The 15,634-nt window shown below is 57.0% G+C and overlaps 1 protein-coding gene across 1 annotated transcript in view; it reads right to left on the bottom strand.

Annotated features, from left to right (window-relative positions):
* MAPKBP1 (mitogen-activated protein kinase binding protein 1) overlaps window positions 1-15,634 on the bottom strand; it is a 48,462-nt gene that overhangs the window by 593 nt on the left and 32,235 nt on the right. Inside the window, exons 4-30 of the mRNA XM_080807990.1 lie at window positions 14,422-14,484; window positions 14,132-14,189; window positions 13,185-13,355; window positions 12,644-12,781; window positions 12,203-12,385; window positions 11,468-11,628; window positions 10,512-10,701; window positions 9,789-9,935; window positions 9,391-9,566; window positions 8,507-8,598; window positions 8,249-8,374; window positions 7,812-7,882; window positions 7,553-7,674; window positions 6,972-7,047; window positions 6,742-6,853; window positions 6,502-6,565; window positions 6,131-6,265; window positions 5,779-5,915; window positions 5,514-5,569; window positions 3,956-4,192; window positions 3,142-3,308; window positions 2,762-2,907; window positions 2,463-2,660; window positions 2,211-2,295; window positions 1,630-1,913; window positions 812-1,408; window positions 284-369 (exon numbers count right to left, since the gene is read on the bottom strand). Coding sequence (XP_080664116.1) covers window positions 284-369; window positions 812-1,408; window positions 1,630-1,913; window positions 2,211-2,295; window positions 2,463-2,660; window positions 2,762-2,907; window positions 3,142-3,308; window positions 3,956-4,192; window positions 5,514-5,569; window positions 5,779-5,915; window positions 6,131-6,265; window positions 6,502-6,565; window positions 6,742-6,853; window positions 6,972-7,047; window positions 7,553-7,674; window positions 7,812-7,882; window positions 8,249-8,374; window positions 8,507-8,598; window positions 9,391-9,566; window positions 9,789-9,935; window positions 10,512-10,701; window positions 11,468-11,628; window positions 12,203-12,385; window positions 12,644-12,781; window positions 13,185-13,355; window positions 14,132-14,189; window positions 14,422-14,484 — 4,078 coding nt within the window. The remainder of the gene's footprint in view (window positions 1-283; window positions 370-811; window positions 1,409-1,629; window positions 1,914-2,210; window positions 2,296-2,462; window positions 2,661-2,761; window positions 2,908-3,141; window positions 3,309-3,955; window positions 4,193-5,513; window positions 5,570-5,778; window positions 5,916-6,130; window positions 6,266-6,501; window positions 6,566-6,741; window positions 6,854-6,971; window positions 7,048-7,552; window positions 7,675-7,811; window positions 7,883-8,248; window positions 8,375-8,506; window positions 8,599-9,390; window positions 9,567-9,788; window positions 9,936-10,511; window positions 10,702-11,467; window positions 11,629-12,202; window positions 12,386-12,643; window positions 12,782-13,184; window positions 13,356-14,131; window positions 14,190-14,421; window positions 14,485-15,634) is intronic.

Here is a 15,634-nt window from a genome sequence, read left to right as displayed (position 1 = left end):
TGGGATGGTCCTAAAACAAACCAGGTCCCAGGCAAACTAGGACACAGGGTCTCTCCACAACTCCCCCTCCCCCAATCCAGTCTGAGGAAGTCTCCAGACAGAGAGGACCAGTAGGTGCTCAATCAAGAGGCCTGGCCTGGCCTCTAAGCCTCTCACCTACTCTGCCCTGGATGTTCTTGCTTGCCCCGCCCACCCGTCAGTGGAAGAGCCTCGTGGTTGTTCTGGATACTCAGCTGGCACTACTGACGCGCTATCTCCCCCACGATGGGTGCCCAGCACGTACCAAGTGGTAGAGCCGCACAGCCTGGCGCACATTGCCCTGGAGCTCTGCCACAAGCTGTTCGCACTCCTCCAGGCTCACTACCGGTTCTGGGGGGTGGGGGGGACACATACAACTCAATGAGGCCCAGCAAAGCTGCCCTTTCAGGCCTCCCCTCACCCAGGGGCCCCTGAGAGCAGGAGAGGCCTACCGCAGGAGCACACCCCCTCTGCTTGCCTTCGTCTCGCCTCCTTCCTTCCCAACGCTGCCAGCCCCCCAACACCACACAGAAAACAAGGTCCTGAGGGGAGGGCCAGCCCCAGCACAAGCAGCCAGAAGGTGGTGAAGGGGCAAGTAGGTCACAAGGAGGTCATGAAGATTGACAGGAGTGTCTCACCATCGGGGTGTGACTTACGGACCAAGACAGGAGCAGAAACAGGACGAAAACGCCAGAGGCTGGATGCACAGAAATGGGATGGAGCCAGAGAGCAGACAACAGAGACAGGAGAAAGAGGATGGGGCAGGAGATGATAGCTGGGGAGCTGTGCACACCTGAGTCCTGGCTCAGGGCTGCCCCTGGCCTGGTGCATTCCACGGGGCTGGGGGTCTTCTCGGGGGGTGGGAGCTGCAAGTCCTCAGGGCCTCGGAGGAGGCTGCTGACCGGCAGCTGCTGGGCACAGGGGCTGTTGGGCCTAGGCGGAGCTGGGCACTCTGTCCTAGGCTTGGGAGGGCTACCCTCCCCCAAACAGGCCCGCCGCTCAGATGTACTGTGAGCCTTTGTGAGGCCCATTGGGGAGCCAGGCTGTTCTGCCTCACCAGGGGCCCTGCCCTTGGTAACAGGTGAGAACGTGGCCAGGGTAGGACGGTCAGGCAGTGGCTTTGGGATGTCCAGGACCAGGTGAGCCCGGCTGGGCAAGGCTAGTTTGCTGAGCGGTGAGACTCGAATGGGAGCAGGAGCCTGAGGTTCGGCCGCCAGGCCCAAATTCTCCCCAACAGACACGCTGCGGGAAATCTTGGCCATGGCGCTGGTGGTGGGGTTCTGGTAGGACTGAGGCCGAGACAGACAACCGTTGGCATGCAGCAGGGAGCGCAGGCCCTCCTGGGCGTTGGTCTCCCGTGAGAGCAATGGGCCTGGTGGAGCGGCCTCATCTGCAGAGAAGATGGAGACACAGGTCAGGTGGTGAGGAAGGCTTCCCAGGCTTTAAGGCTCACAGCTACCTAGGAGTTGCTGTGCCCTGCACATACCCACTAAGGGACACCCAGTGGCAAGCACAGGGGCACATCAGGGTTGAATCAGCCCACCTTCCTCTACCATGTGCATGCACGTCACACTCCCCGCTCCCTGGACTTGAGCCCCCCAGGCTCCTCACCCTGCGGGACCAGACTCTGCACAGACTGGGCCTTTTGGAGTCCACCTAAGGTGCTGGCTGCAGCCACTTTCTTAGGAGCCCAGCTGCTGTCAGGGTTGAGGCGGCGTCGAGGCAAAAGCACAGGGACTGGCTGCTGGGGGCTGGCGTTTCCAGGGGAGGGCTGTGCCTCCGGGGGCGCTCCTGGAGGACTGGCACCGCTGCCTCTCAAGGGCTCACCCGAAGCTGCCAGCATCTGGGCTGCTCTCGCTGTCAGTGCCAGGCTTGAGGAGGATGGAGACGGTTCCCTGCAGGGAGGAAATGGGGAAGAAGGCCCAAAGGATTAGGAGTCCTCAATGCCAAGATGGGGAGAAGCTCTCACAGCACCAGAAGCTCTGGGCGGGAAGGGCAGGCATGAAGCCAGTAGGCCAATGGTCCCCAAACGTGGGAGTACACAATGCTGTTTGACGTGGGAAGACAGAAGTCAGCACCCTTGGAGGGAGAAGCCTCGCCTGGGGGCAGGACAAGCCCTCTGGGGAGCGCTAGGAGGTCTAGTGAGCCACAGCTCCTAGTCAGAGAGTGAAAGCTGCTGTGGGGAGAGGTACCTGAGCGGGGCCGTCTGCACTTGCAACAGGAATCGTGAAGAGATGCTCCGAGACTCTGTTCTCTCTGGTACCCGGACTGGGGCCCCTACCAAGGTGACAGAAATCATGAACTGAAGCCTGCCCTCACCCTGATTCTACCTCCCCTCGAAGGTAACCCCAGGGCACGGCCTGCCCATGGCCCCTCCCTCTCAGCCAGGCAAGGAGGGAAGGAGGGCAGACGGCCACGACCACATACGGGCCCTCTGACCACACCTGGAGCAGCCCCATGGGCCAGAGTCTCAAAGTGCTGTTTGAGAAACTGCTCCTGGTCTGGGGTATGGGGGCTGCCTTCCTGCAGCCCATAGGAGCCAGTGCCTCCCTCTTCTTCCTCCTCTTCCTCATCGCCCTCGGCGGGCTCTTCAAGGTCTGAGGAAATGCCATCCACACTCAGGGGCTCCGTGCTCTCCGAGTCTGGATGTGGGGGGGAGAGAAGCAGCACGCTGCACCCACCCCTCGCCAGAGCCTCCACGGCTGCCTCGGCCCATGGGCCTCCCTCGGAGCCACGGTCTCACCTCCGTTGGGGTGCTCAGGGCTGGAGAGGCGGCTGCTAGTGTCATCTACAGAGCAGGCGCTGTCAGGACTGTGCTTCTCAGGGCCTCTGCTGCCTGGATACACTCTTCCCAGGGTCCCTCGGACTGGAGCCTGCACCTGGAACTCACTTCCAAGAAGGCCAGCCGGGGAAGCAAGAGGCAGTCAGTAGGGGTGAGTGGCCCCACCAGGACACCTGGCTTCTGTCTCCCCGACCTGTGAGTGGGGCTGGGGATGAGGCAGGAGCGAGGGGGCGGGCAAGCCCCAAGGGACCTGGGCCAGCCCTCCCCTAACTAAAGGGAAGGGAAGCCTGGGAAAGGAAGACGGCATGGCCCCTGAGGTCTGGTGAGGGAAGGATCCTTGCCTGGTATCCAGGGTGGGGCTGTCACTCGGCTCCGGGTAGACAATACCATCTTCAATGGGTGCAGCCTCCAGATCTTGGGCAAAGACCCCTTCCTCTTGGGACAACAACCGAATAATGTGGGGACAGGAACAGGGTTGGGAAGCCTGAGGCCGAGGGGGCTTTTCGTTCTGGGAATACAAAAAGGAGCATTACTGAGGTTGCTGGTGTGAGAGAGGGTCTGGGAAAAGAGGGGGAGGTGGACAAGGATCTGGTAGGCATCAATTCTGGGGAGATGCTGAGTAGTCCAGCTCTGAGGAGAACTCCAGCTAACGTTCTTGAGTTTCTGGAAAGACTATATTCTGTCATACTCCAGACTGCCAACCTCCAGCCACTACTTGATATCATGAGCCCTTTAAGAAACCTGGCCCAGGGGACGCCTGGGTGGCTCAGTTGGTTAAGCAGCTGCCTTCGGCTCAGGTCATGATCCCAGCGTCCTGGGATCGAGTCCCACATCGGGCTCCTTGCTCGGCGGGGAGCCTGCTTCTCCCTCTGCCTCTGCCTACCACTCTGTCTGCCTGTGCTCACTCGCTCGCTCTCTCTAACAAATAAATAAATTAAAAAAAAAAAAAAAAAGAAACCTGGCCCAGGACAAAGGGTACCACCCCGGTTCCCAGACCATACCGCTTAGCCAGCTTGACCCTCTGCAGTCTCAGTTACCCATGTGTCACAGGGGCAGGGCAGGCCAGCTGGCCCAGTGCTCAGGCCCCAGCTGTTGGCATAAGGCTGGTTAAGGCTGCTTGGCAATCTCTAGGTTGCTGGGAGAAAGCTGGCTCACCTGGCTAGCATGTGAGGTCTCAGGGGCCTGCTGACCATGCTTGCCAGGGCAGGATGGGGTCATGGCCAGCAAGTCTTGGCTAACACCGCGAGGGCTTGGGGCCAGCGTCTCCAGCTGCCGCAGGTCCAGCATGGAGCGGACACTCAGCTCCACACCTGGCTGGGCCCAGCGGCTCCTTCTCCTGGGTCCTTGGTTGGCTGCAGGGGCTGGGGCCAGGAACTCCGCCGTCTCCTGCACCTGGTGTGAGGCAGGGATTGGGGAGGGGGTCACAACCACCAGAAAGCAGTATCAGCAAATACTCAGATATCACTCATTGTGTGCCATGCGTATTATGTACATGTACCCACTCCCTTAATCCCCACAGCAACCCTAGAAAGTAGGTATTATCATTATCCCCATTTTTATAGGTGGGAAAACTGAAGTACAGTAGGCTTGAATGACTTACCAAGTCCTGCGAACAGTTAGGGGCCTGCCTGCTGTTTACAACTCAAGTGGTCTGGCTCCAGAGTTCATGCTCTTAGCTTCACTCTACATCCTGTCTGAGACCTTCTAGTCTCAGCCTTCACCTGGTCTCACAGACCCCTCGGAGCTGGTCATCTCTAAAAAGTCCCTTACTCCGAGGTCCATTCAGAACACCAAGGACAAACCCAATAGTCCAGCCCTGAGCCCCTGGCCTGGTCCGAAGGCCCTGAAGGCACCATGCCACCATCATTCCAGGGAGCTGCTACTGACAGTGATGGTGCTGCCATCTGAAGTCTTGACACGGCACAAGTGAGGGTGGGGCTGCCGTGGGGCTGGTTCAGAAAGTCTTGACCTTCCTTCTGGCTGCCCTGAAGTAGCCGCCCATTTACTGGTCCTCCCACCGCCCTGTCCCTCTAACTAACTGCTCTGGAAGTTCTGCGCTTACCTCCTAACCTGGAGTCTTCAGAACTACAGTTCCTCCAGATGCCTACTCTTTGAACCTTTAAGGTTCTTGAACTTACATTCTTCTTTTTTTTTTAACATTATTTATTTATTAGAGAGAGCGAGCTACTGCACACAGGCACAAGGGAAGTGCAGAAGAGAAAGAAGAGGGACAAGCAAATTGTTCTCTGAGCATGGAACCCTAAGTGGGGCCCCACATGGGGCAGGGCTCAATCCCACGACACTGAGATCATGACCTAAGCTGAAACCAAGAGTCAGACGCGTAACCAACTGGGCCACCCAGGCACCCCTTGAATTTCAGCTCTAACTCTTTGGCTCAGACAACCCTTGTCTACTGCCCACCTCAACCTGTTCTTTCTTTACACTTCCCCACTGGAGGCCAGGAAGCTGAACTACTACAGCACTTCTTCTAGTGGTGACTAGACCTTGCAGGCCACCCAACCTGGCCTGCAGGAAGGAGACCCATGGGCTTCACCACCCCCAACCTGGGATCAGCCGAGCTGCTCAAACTCTCCCACGAGGCCCTTCCTGGGACACAAGGGGTACAGCATGTGGGCAGGCTCGGAGAGCTCTGCCTTCACCTCCCTCCACCCCTGGGAACCTTGGAAGGGCATTTTTAAAGATGGTGACTCACCCGACTCATCTCCCAATGGGACAGGCTTCGGGGCAGGGCTGGGCCAGGCACTGAGGCTAGACAGAGACAGGCAGTCAGAGAGAGTGTCTCCTGCCCGCCCACCCACCCAGAGCCCCGGTCCAGCACCAGCTCACCCCGCTGTGTGGCCACAGTGATGCTCTGGCCTCCTCAGCTCACCCTGCTCTCACCTCCCGTCCCAGAAAGGGCACATCTAGCCACTGTGCCTACTGCTGCCCGTCTCCCCCTCCTCCAGACTTCCACACACCTGGCTCCTTCTTGGTACCCTTGGCAAGGATGGGCAGAGCTGGAAGCTCCTCTTCTTCAGTACCCTCATCTTCTCCCTCCTTGTCACTGTCTGATGACAGAGCTGGTCCAGGAGACAGCATCGATGGGGCCTCGTGCCTGAGTCCAAGACAAGGAAGGTCACGGGAAGAGGAGATTCAATGCAGGAAGAGGCCAGTGTTCATGGGTCTTCAGGTATGAAACTGGTGTTGGGGGATCCAGGAGTCAGGAGGTACAGGTGAAAGGTGGGTCCAGAGCAAAAAGGAGGAGCACTGAAACAGCGAGCAGTCCAGATGCCCACCCACCGCTAGCCCGTATCCATACTCTGTTCTCACCGGTTGGGTCCTGCAGCCCTCTGAGGAGAAGACGGCCCTTGCTGCTTGCCCCCTCGCTGACGCTGGCGCAGCTCAGCCAGACGCTGCCTCATGCTGATGGTCATCTCAGAGCTCAGGCGCCATACAAATATACAGCTGGGTAGAGCCAGAGTTGGGTGAGGGAGAGGTAAGGTAGGACACTAGTTCCCCTTCTCCATGGGCTGGCAGGAGGGCCAAAGCCACCCTCTAGTGCCACATCAGGCCCAGCCACGAAATACCCCTGCTCAGCCCTACTTCCCAGAGACATCCCTGATATGAAGAGAGAGGAAGGGGTAGCGTGTGTGTGTCACAGAGGAAAATTCTATGTCTCAGGAAAGCTGGCTCCTACTCACCTGTCCCCCGACACCGAGATGAGATGTTTGCAGTCATTACTAAACTTCATTCCAGTGACAATCTCTGTGAGGAACAAAGATACGGCCTGTGAGCCACCCTAAAGTCCTGGCCAAGCTTCTGCCCCAACAATGAATGTGGATGTTGGTTGGAAGCGAGGGGCAGGCAGCTCTGTGAGGTCCTAAGAAACTAAAGGAAGAAAGAGTAAAGTTCCAGCAGTAGAGTACTAGGGCAATGCTCACCTGAGTGGCCGAACATGGTGGCCACGCACTCGCCTGAGGAGAAGTCAAAAATGGAGAGGTTCTTGTCAGAACAGCTGGTGGCAATGTAGATCCCTGAGGGGTCTGTCTGCACCTGAGGAGCGGGACACAGAGCTGGCAGAGGACAAGGGAGGCGCCAGTCCCTTTCCACCTGGTACTCCAGTGCTTCCCTTTCTGTGGCCTAGGGCCCATCCTCCTGGGCAAGGCCTTACCTTAATCAGAGTGCCGTCCTCACCCTGTGACCCTTTAAACAGCTTCTTCTGCTTCCCGCTGCTGATGTTAAAGATCCTGTAGAGAAACATGCTCTTGGGGTGCCTGGGTGGCTCAGTGGGTTAAAGCCTCTGCCTTCAGCTCAGGTCATGATCCCAGGGTTCTGGGATCAAGCCCCGCATTGGGTTCTCTGCTTAGTGGGGAGCCTGCTTCCCCCCCCCACTCTCTCTGCCTGCCTCTCTGCCTACTTGTGATCTCTGTCTGTCAAATAAATAAATAAATAAAATCTTAAAAAAAAGAAAGAAAGAAACACGTTCTTGTTCACATGAGGAGGAGGCCATGATCAAGCACACCCGGGTGGCGGGGTCCCCCAGCATTCGGTCCCAGCCATGTCCTCACTCGGAGCCACGCCCCAACACCAACTCCTGCCTCCTTAGTACAGTGAAGTGCTCATTCTCTAGGCTCAAGGGGGCACAAGGCCCTGGACAAAAAGATAGAAGTAGGGAGAGAGCTGCCAGGAGCTGACCCCCTGCCACCGGGCTTGAAGGAATGCGGTCAGACGGTTTGAAAAGAACATGCCCACCGAATATTTCGGTCCTGGCAGCCGATGGCCGTGTACTTCCAGCTGGGCTCCACATCCATGTCATAGAGGGTCGTCTTCCGTACCACGTGGTGTGTCCGTGTAAACTGGACTCCGTCTCCAGACTGCAGGGGTAGAGCACGTGGCCCCACCAGGCCCAGAAAGCCCCGCTTTCACCTCCCTTCACTTCTTACAACCTCAGCTGGGGGCGGGGTAGGAGCCCCCCACCCCCGCCCCAGTCCAAGAAGCCCCAGACCCTCACCTTCTGTGCCGTGCGGAAGTAAATACTCTTGTCTGCTCCACAGCTGATCATGCGGACTTGCCCTTCGCTGGCTACGGAAGATGGGGGCCTCACTATTCCCACTGCTGTCACACAAGGGGCCAGCCCTTCCTCTACTGGCCCACTACTGAGCTCTCTACAGGACCCAGACGACCGATTAAATCAGGATCCTTCCCTCCAAACCTAAGCTTTCTGTGCTCTCCATCCCCAGCCAACTGGTTGGTTCAGGGTCCCCTAGACATAGAGTCTACATTCCATCTGCCTTCCAGTGCGGCCCCAGGCCTCCCAGCTGCTGTCCAACACACCCCTGTGACGGGCACACCCCTCTCACCGAGCCAGGAGGCTGGTGGCAGTCGGGGTGGGGGTGGAGGATGTTGGTGGTAGGTGGTTAAGATGTGTCCCAACTGCCCTGCCCCCACCTGCAAACTTGACGGCGGTGATGGAGGAGGAGTGCTCGTCCAACGTCTGCTGCAGGCTGTACTCTCGGCCAGCATCTAGGACGTGGATGAGCCGGTCCCGGCTCGCTGATGCCAGCAGCTTCAGACCTGGGGTTCAAAGAACTCCATTAGCCCGTGCGTGCCCAGAGCAGGCCCCTATCTGGGCCCGGCGGAAGGCCCCCAGGAACCGAGCCCCATAACCCTAAGCCAGTGAACCACGGAGCAGGAATGGAGCTCTACCCGTGTCCGGCTTAGAGTACTCCAGGCAGAGGATCTCTGAGTCATGGGCCTCCACCTTCAGCATCTCGCTCAGGGACTGCAGCTCGTGCACCCTGCAAAGAGGAGTGAGAGGACGTCACTGCCAGGCTACAGGAGGAAAGACTCACCTTCAGTTCTCTGCTATATCTTCCCCCCGGGGCCTGTTTCTAAAATCAAATTTTTATTTATTTTTGAATTTTGAGGCTTAGGGAAAAGTGGCAAAGAGTATAGCGATTTCCCATGTTAACGACAGCTCGAATACCAGAACCGGGAAATCTACATTGGTACAATACTGCTAATTCAAGATTTTAGTTTAATTTCACCAGCTTTCCCATAATATCTTTTTTTCTGGATCCAGGATCCTCGCAAGAGTCCAAATTGTACTTAGTTGTTACTTCTCCTTAGTCTCCTGTAGTCGGTGACAGTTCTTCAGTCTTTCCTTATCTTTCATGACCTTGATGCTTTTGAGGAGCACTGATTACTCCCCTGTACTCTTTAAAAGAGTACTCATTACTCTGTCCTCTGTACCTCAATTTGAGTCTGCCTGCTGTTTTCCCACAATCGGACTGAATTTACGCATTTTTGGCCAGAAGACCACTGAAACCACTCTCTGTAGCTTCTTAGTGCATCCTATCACAGGCTTCATGATGCTGTTATGAGGACGGTAAGCTTAATCACTTGGTTAGGATGGTTTCTGCTGGGTTTCTTCCTTGTAAATTTACTACCTCTCCCTTTATATATAGACACCTTGTTCCCCAATCTTTTTGCGACCATTTTTCTCAAGCTCTGTCCATTGGGACGTAACCCCCCCCCACCAAAGCCTGCGCTGCAGGAGGCCATTGGTACCACTCCCGGCCTGGCATTACCTAAGCGTGCCTACACGGTCCCCAGAGGCTAGATGTTGTCCATTGGGGCTGATACACACAGAGCGGATGCCCACACGGGGGTCCATCAGGGACCCATCAGCCTTATCTCCTCCGGGCAGCTCCGTGTCCAGCAGGGCCTGAGTGTTCCCATCCACATAGATGATCTTAATGAGGTCCTAGTGGAGCAGGTCAGGAAGGGAGGTGGGTAAGGCAGGCCTGACCCCGTACAGCTGCAAGGGGAGCGGAATGCTGGACAAGATAAACCCCTGGCTCAAGGAGCCTGGACGAATCTGAGCCGGAGGATCCAAATCTGGGGACCCGGATCCTGAGAGGAAGGTGTGAAGGCTTGGGGGGGGGCACTGAGCGGGGAGCGGGTGCCCTATGGCCTCGGGGCTCACATTGCTGAGGATATTTCGGTGCAGGGTGGAGCCGTGCACCCCGGAGCTCTCCGTGTTCCACAGCCGGATGGTATTGTCCGAGGAACAGGTGATAAAGGAACTTGGGGGCAGGCAGGCCTGGTTACTGTCCTTCACTTCAGGGTAGACCTGAGGGGCAGAGGGAACAGAGTCAGATCTCTGGTTAGCGGGCAGTCCTTTCCCTGCCCGAGGAGATGGACGGGAATGAGATTAAAGAGAGAACGCTGGAAGGACTTAGTGCTGTGTTTGTCACATAGGAAGCAAGCTGCTGCTACTGGATACTCTCTGTAATCGCTAAGGGCAAACACCTTAACGAGCTCCTACTACGTTCCAGGCCCTCTTCCACGTCTCCCATTTATATGGTTTCATTTAGTTCTTAGGACAAGATTAATCAGGTGCCTCAATTTACAGCTCAGGAAACTGCGGTTCAGCCAAGTTCAGTAACTTGTCCAAGATCACCCAGCCCAGGATGAGGCAAAGCTAAGGTCAGACAAAGGTACAAGGGAAGAAGCCCGAGCTTCAGAAGCACTAAAATTCAAGCTCAGTGCTCTGGACCCACCTGAAGATACGGGGATACACAGGGATGTTGCCAGAGAAACAAGGAGGCAGGAGGAGTGTAACTTTATACTCAGGGATCCCCACTTCCCGCCTTACAACGGTACCCCAGCAAACCTGGTCGGTTCCAGGCCAGCCCAGCCCACATACCTCCACACTCCAGACGCAGGAGGAATGATACAGAGCCGAGTACACCTTGCCTACTTTCTTGGGGTCCCTCACATCCCAAACGTAAATGCTGTGGTCGTTGTATACACAAGACAGCCACTGATTCGTAGGATCAAATGTCAAAGCAATGGTGTCTGGATACTTGGCGTTGGCCACTCCAGAGAAGAGGCGACTGTGGGGAAGAGGACAGGGCAAAGAGTGAGTGGGGAGCTGATGGAATGAAGGACTGGAAAGAATGAAAACCGAAGCCAAACCACAAAGGAAGCAGCAGAGTGAGCCTCTTCAGACCTGCAGGGGGGAGCTGCTTGAGAAAGGAAAAAGCAGCGGCTCATAGCTGTCAGCGGGGAGCTGACCTGGCACGCGCTGTTGGACCATCAAGTTCTCGTAAGGAACACAACCCACGTCACGGAACACCACAGTCTGACAAAGGAACTCCGTGGCCGTGACGGAGTGGAACAAAACAAGACCCCTCATAACCGTGCCTGAGAATACAGATAAACGCACAGCACAGCACAAACCACAAACATGACCAAACGTTCCCGGTCCCGTCTGTGGAGACTGGCTGCTGCTTCTTCACCCATTACAGCTTTTGCCCCATACCTTCCCTTCCACCTTTGAGATTAAAATTATAAAGATGCCCAACTGTGCAACTGCCCCCACTTTCTGACAGCATCTAACCAGAGCAAACCTTCAAACCCTTGAACCATCCCTAAAATCCTCCACTACAAGCCCAAATCTTATAGTAAAGCCCCGCCTAACCCCCCCTTACTGAGACACTCCCCACTTTCCCACCGGTATCAGGAAGCCCAAATCTGTAGGTCTGCAGAGGTGTTCCTGGCAATCACTGGGGCAGACATACTCTTCACATCGCACAGCCAGGGAAGTCTGGGCCCAGAGGGAGGCTCTGAGCTGAGGCAGCGCCCCCCTCGGTAGCTCACCTGGCCTCAGTGACGCTGGCAATGTCGGTCCCCAGGGCGTGGGGCCGGGGCAGCGTGCTGAGGAAGTGCAGGTTAGAGGGGTTGAACAGACGCACAGTGCCATCGGCACAGCCACAGAAGATGTAGTCTTGGCTCACAGAGATACAATGGGCCACAGTGGTCTGCAGGCAGAGGGGCTCGGGTCAGCAAGGGTCTCCCGCCCAACCCCTCCACCACAGTCGCCTGCCGAGAGGAGAGCAGCCAAGGCAGAGGATGCTCCAGCCTGAGCCCCTCAGCTGCTGGCTAGAGACGCCCCTCCCTCCAGCAGCAGATGGCCAGCAGGACCACAGCCACGTGCAGTTGGGGGATGGGAGCCAGGGACCCTTCTAAGGCCCAAGAGGTTTTGGCCAAGAGGACAAAGTAAGGAAAAGCCCAGCAGAGGGAAAAGAAACAGCATGAGAAAGACAGGAGGGTCCAGGCCCCACTTACTGTGAAGCTGTCTGTATTCTGAGCAGAAGAGGAAAGCAGGGGAAAGAAAGGCGGGAAGAGAAAGCAGAGAGGAGGGAGTTATACAGATCTCCGTGGGCTGGAACTAGGCCATGCTGGGGCTCCCCCAAGCTCCTCTCTCCTGTGGTCCCCTCCTACATGCCTGAGGGCCTGAGCCCCTGCTTACGGAGCCAGAGGCATCCAATCTCCCCTGACATGACCCCCAGGCGGCCAGCCCCGACCCATGGACCCATAGCCAGAGGTGCTTACTCTCAGCTCCACCCACTTATCCAAAAGCCTCCTGTCGCTGAACTCGCACAGCAACCCTGAGGATGTGATGCAGAAGGTGCTGTCAGCCTTCTTCCCTCGGCCACAGGCCACGTCGGTGAAGAGGTTGTTGCGCAGCTCCCCCAGCAGCCCCGAGCGACCCAGCAGAGGCACGGTGGCGTTCACCTGTGGAGACACAGCACTCTTGCCGCCCATCCACCCTGGAGCCTGTCCCGACACATGAGGCCCTGAGGGGAGGGAGGAAAAGGAGCAAGCCCCCCAGCTTGCTCTTTGAGACGCTCCCTCAGCCCAGATAGCATCTGGCTCACCCAGAACTTCTGTACGGCTGCTGAGTGAGTAGAGGGGGCCCAAGTGGAACAGGGTCTCCTGGGGAGGGCCGAGCAGGCTCTGGCCCTGGGGCTACTTCTGGCCGCAGCAGCTCACCTTTGAGGTCTTACTGTCATCGAGGTACCAGAATTTGATGTGCCGGTTGCCTGCGGTGACGAAGTAGCTGCAATCTTCCGAGAAGGACACCGCAGTCACCCGACTGGACACCTTGTTGGAGGCCACCACAATGTTTTTCTGGAGAGAAAGCCAAAGGAAGAATCAAAAATCTGCCCCTTGGGGCTAAGAAGAAGAGGCTCAGAGGACGGCGGAAGGGTTGGATAGGCTGTGTACTTTTAAAAATGTTCCTTTCCAAGATTTTTTGGTCAGAAAAAGAAGGGAGAGAGAAGAATTCCTTTCTGGAGAAGTCAAAGTGATTCATTTTCTTGGGAGGCCCCCCTCCCCAGACATAAAACTAGCCCCTTTTTACCAGCACACTTGGCTACAAAGTTGCTTTTCTGTGCTTCAGGCTCTTTTCTAGAACAAGACTGAGATCAGCAGAGTGGGGGGAAGGGGCTCCCATCAGCTGTGTCCTGGCTCCCCAACTGGCTGGTGACCCCCCACCGTGAGGCTGTCAGGCCACCCCAGCCAGTCCACTCACCTTCCAGGCCCAGACGTTGACGATCATGTCATGCTGGTAGCCCACGGAGACGATGTACTTGGCGCTGGGGGAGAAGGCCACACAAGCCACCCCGTACTTATGCTCCTGCAGCTCCGCCACCTGGCTCTGCTCGGCCACGTCCCAGACACGCACGGCAGGCATGTGCCCACTCTGCAGGGCGGCAAGAACCGGAAGTGAGGGCCGAGGCATGCAGCTTCCCTGAGCCTTTCAGAGTGGGGGCCCTTGCCTCCCCAACAACTACGTACAATCTCTCTAATGACCCTTGGCTGAGAGTCAGGAGCAGAGTGCTGTATGGGGCCAAGGGTAAAAACCAAACCAAAACAAAAACCGAAACAAAAAACATGATCTCTATCTCAGGACCATAATTATCCAGGAGAAGACGACCCCAGATTTTGTTCCACATTTCTGTATCCGAGTGTGCATCTGCGTGTTTGCTCGAAATTCCTCGAGTGATTCTAATGGGCCTGCGGGGTTGAGAACCGCTCCCACTCAGGCCTATTGGGGCTCCCCAGGGGGGCTCCGGGCAAACCTGAGAAAGCAGAGGCATTCCCCATGTGCCCAGCAGGGGGCCTCCGGGGACCAGGAACATTTTAAGACCCTGGTTTTAAAACCTGCTTCCCAAATGGGCAGAATCAACCAGTGGGAACTTGTAAGAAATGCAGATTTTGGGGTCCCATCTCAGACCTATAGAATCAGAAATCCTGGGAGGCCTGGCCATGTGCGCTTCACCAAGCAATCCAGGCAATTCTGGAGCTCACTAAAGCTTAAGAACTATTGTTTTCTCAGGTAGAGCAAAAACTAGGGTTTAGCATCTGTTCAGGAAGCCAGAGAGGCAGCAGCCCTCACCAGGCCTAGGACTGGAGCCCTCTGCTGAGGCTAGGCCACCCCCCAACCCCAGAGGACTGCAGCCCCTTTCTCTCACTCACCTCTCCGGTGACCAAGTACTTGCCATCAGGAGAGAAGGCGAGGGCGGTGATGGTTTTCCTGCAGGGCAAAAGGGGGCCTCAGAGGGGCACTGACCACCTGGCCTAAGCCCAGCTCCCACAGAGTCCCCTCAAAAGGCAAGACCAGTAGACGCCAACCTCCGTGCGTCATTTCTCTCTCTGGTCCTGGGGCCCAAGCAGGCCCCAGACCGCAGAGCCACAACGCCCCAGGCAGTGCCTTTCTCACAGCTCCCCGGAAAAGGAGGTCCTCCTCGAGGCACAGACCCATTTACCTGGAACTGTTGAGGATGTGGTGCTGTTTGTGTTTCCGGGGATTGAACAGCACGACCACACACCTGGGGAGATGAGTGAGACAAGAGACTTAGCCCCAGACCACACAGCTCCCCCAGGAGCATCCAGGCCACCTGGAAATTCCGGTCACTCAGCACCGGGAGCTGCCTAGAGAGAGTGCAGAGGGACCCTCTGCTTGCCACCGAGGGCAACTGACGGCTTTCTGGCAACCCACTTTCCTGACTTCCCTTTCCCACCCACCAGGACCTATCTCTGCAGCCCCGTGAGCATGAAGGCTCCCTGGAAGCCTATCCCGCCGGGTCCCTAAGCACCAGCAACATCTCTGGTCATACCCACAAAGGGCAGCAAGGGCTCAGGCCTTCCCACAGCCCTTGCCCAGAGCCCAGGAAGAGGTGCAGGAAGGAAGAGTCCATGTGATTTGATAAAGGTTGGCCACGGGTGTGCAGCCCAGTTCACAGGCTTGGAGCCACATGTCTGACAAGGGTTTGTGCTCCAAGGAGGGGTGAGGCCTCTCCTGGGCGTGCCCACGTGTGTACCTGGCAGGAGCCCACCCCACACCCTCTGTGCCTCAGATGAGGCAGGGGGTGGGAGGCAGGAGGCTGAAGCTTCAGGGAGGCTCAGTGAGACTAGAATCTCAGTGAGACTTGGGCAGAGAGAGCCCAAGAGGCCCTGGGGAGGCCTGTTCAGTGCCTTGGAACTCCTGGGCCCTGCCCTGAGAATCCCTGGCCCCAGCAAGCCCAAGAAGGGTCCTCCAGACTGCCAGAAGACAATCAGAGCAGAGAAGGGTAGGAGGACCCTCTCCAACCAGGCAGCACGGGTGGACAGAATCAGGCTCAGACCGACTTTCCAGAGGCAGTTCCAGGAGGAGGCCGGGCAGCAGAAATCAAGGCAGGAAGCCCAAAGCTGTGGCCGGGCAGTGTTCTCCCATAGGCTCAGTGGCTGTCAGGAGGCCTGGGCCCATCGTCCCTTCTGGCTCATTTCATTAGTACTGTAGGTAGCTGACAGGAGCAAGCGTGGGGCCTGCTACGCCAGGTCAGGGAATGGGGACAGAATGAGCAGAGAGTGGCATCCCCAGAACAGCCTTGTTTAATGGGAAGCCCAGTGTCTGCTAGAGCTTGAAGCAACGGCAAGCACAGCTGCTGGGTGAGCGCTTAGCTCCACGGAACATTTCAATACGCACATTCCACAGGTGAT

This window comes from Martes martes (genome assembly GCF_963455335.1).
Source record: "Martes martes genome assembly, chromosome: 7".
Taxonomy (NCBI): Eukaryota; Metazoa; Chordata; class Mammalia; order Carnivora; family Mustelidae; genus Martes; species Martes martes.
This window is presented reverse-complemented; position numbering and strand designations above follow the sequence as displayed.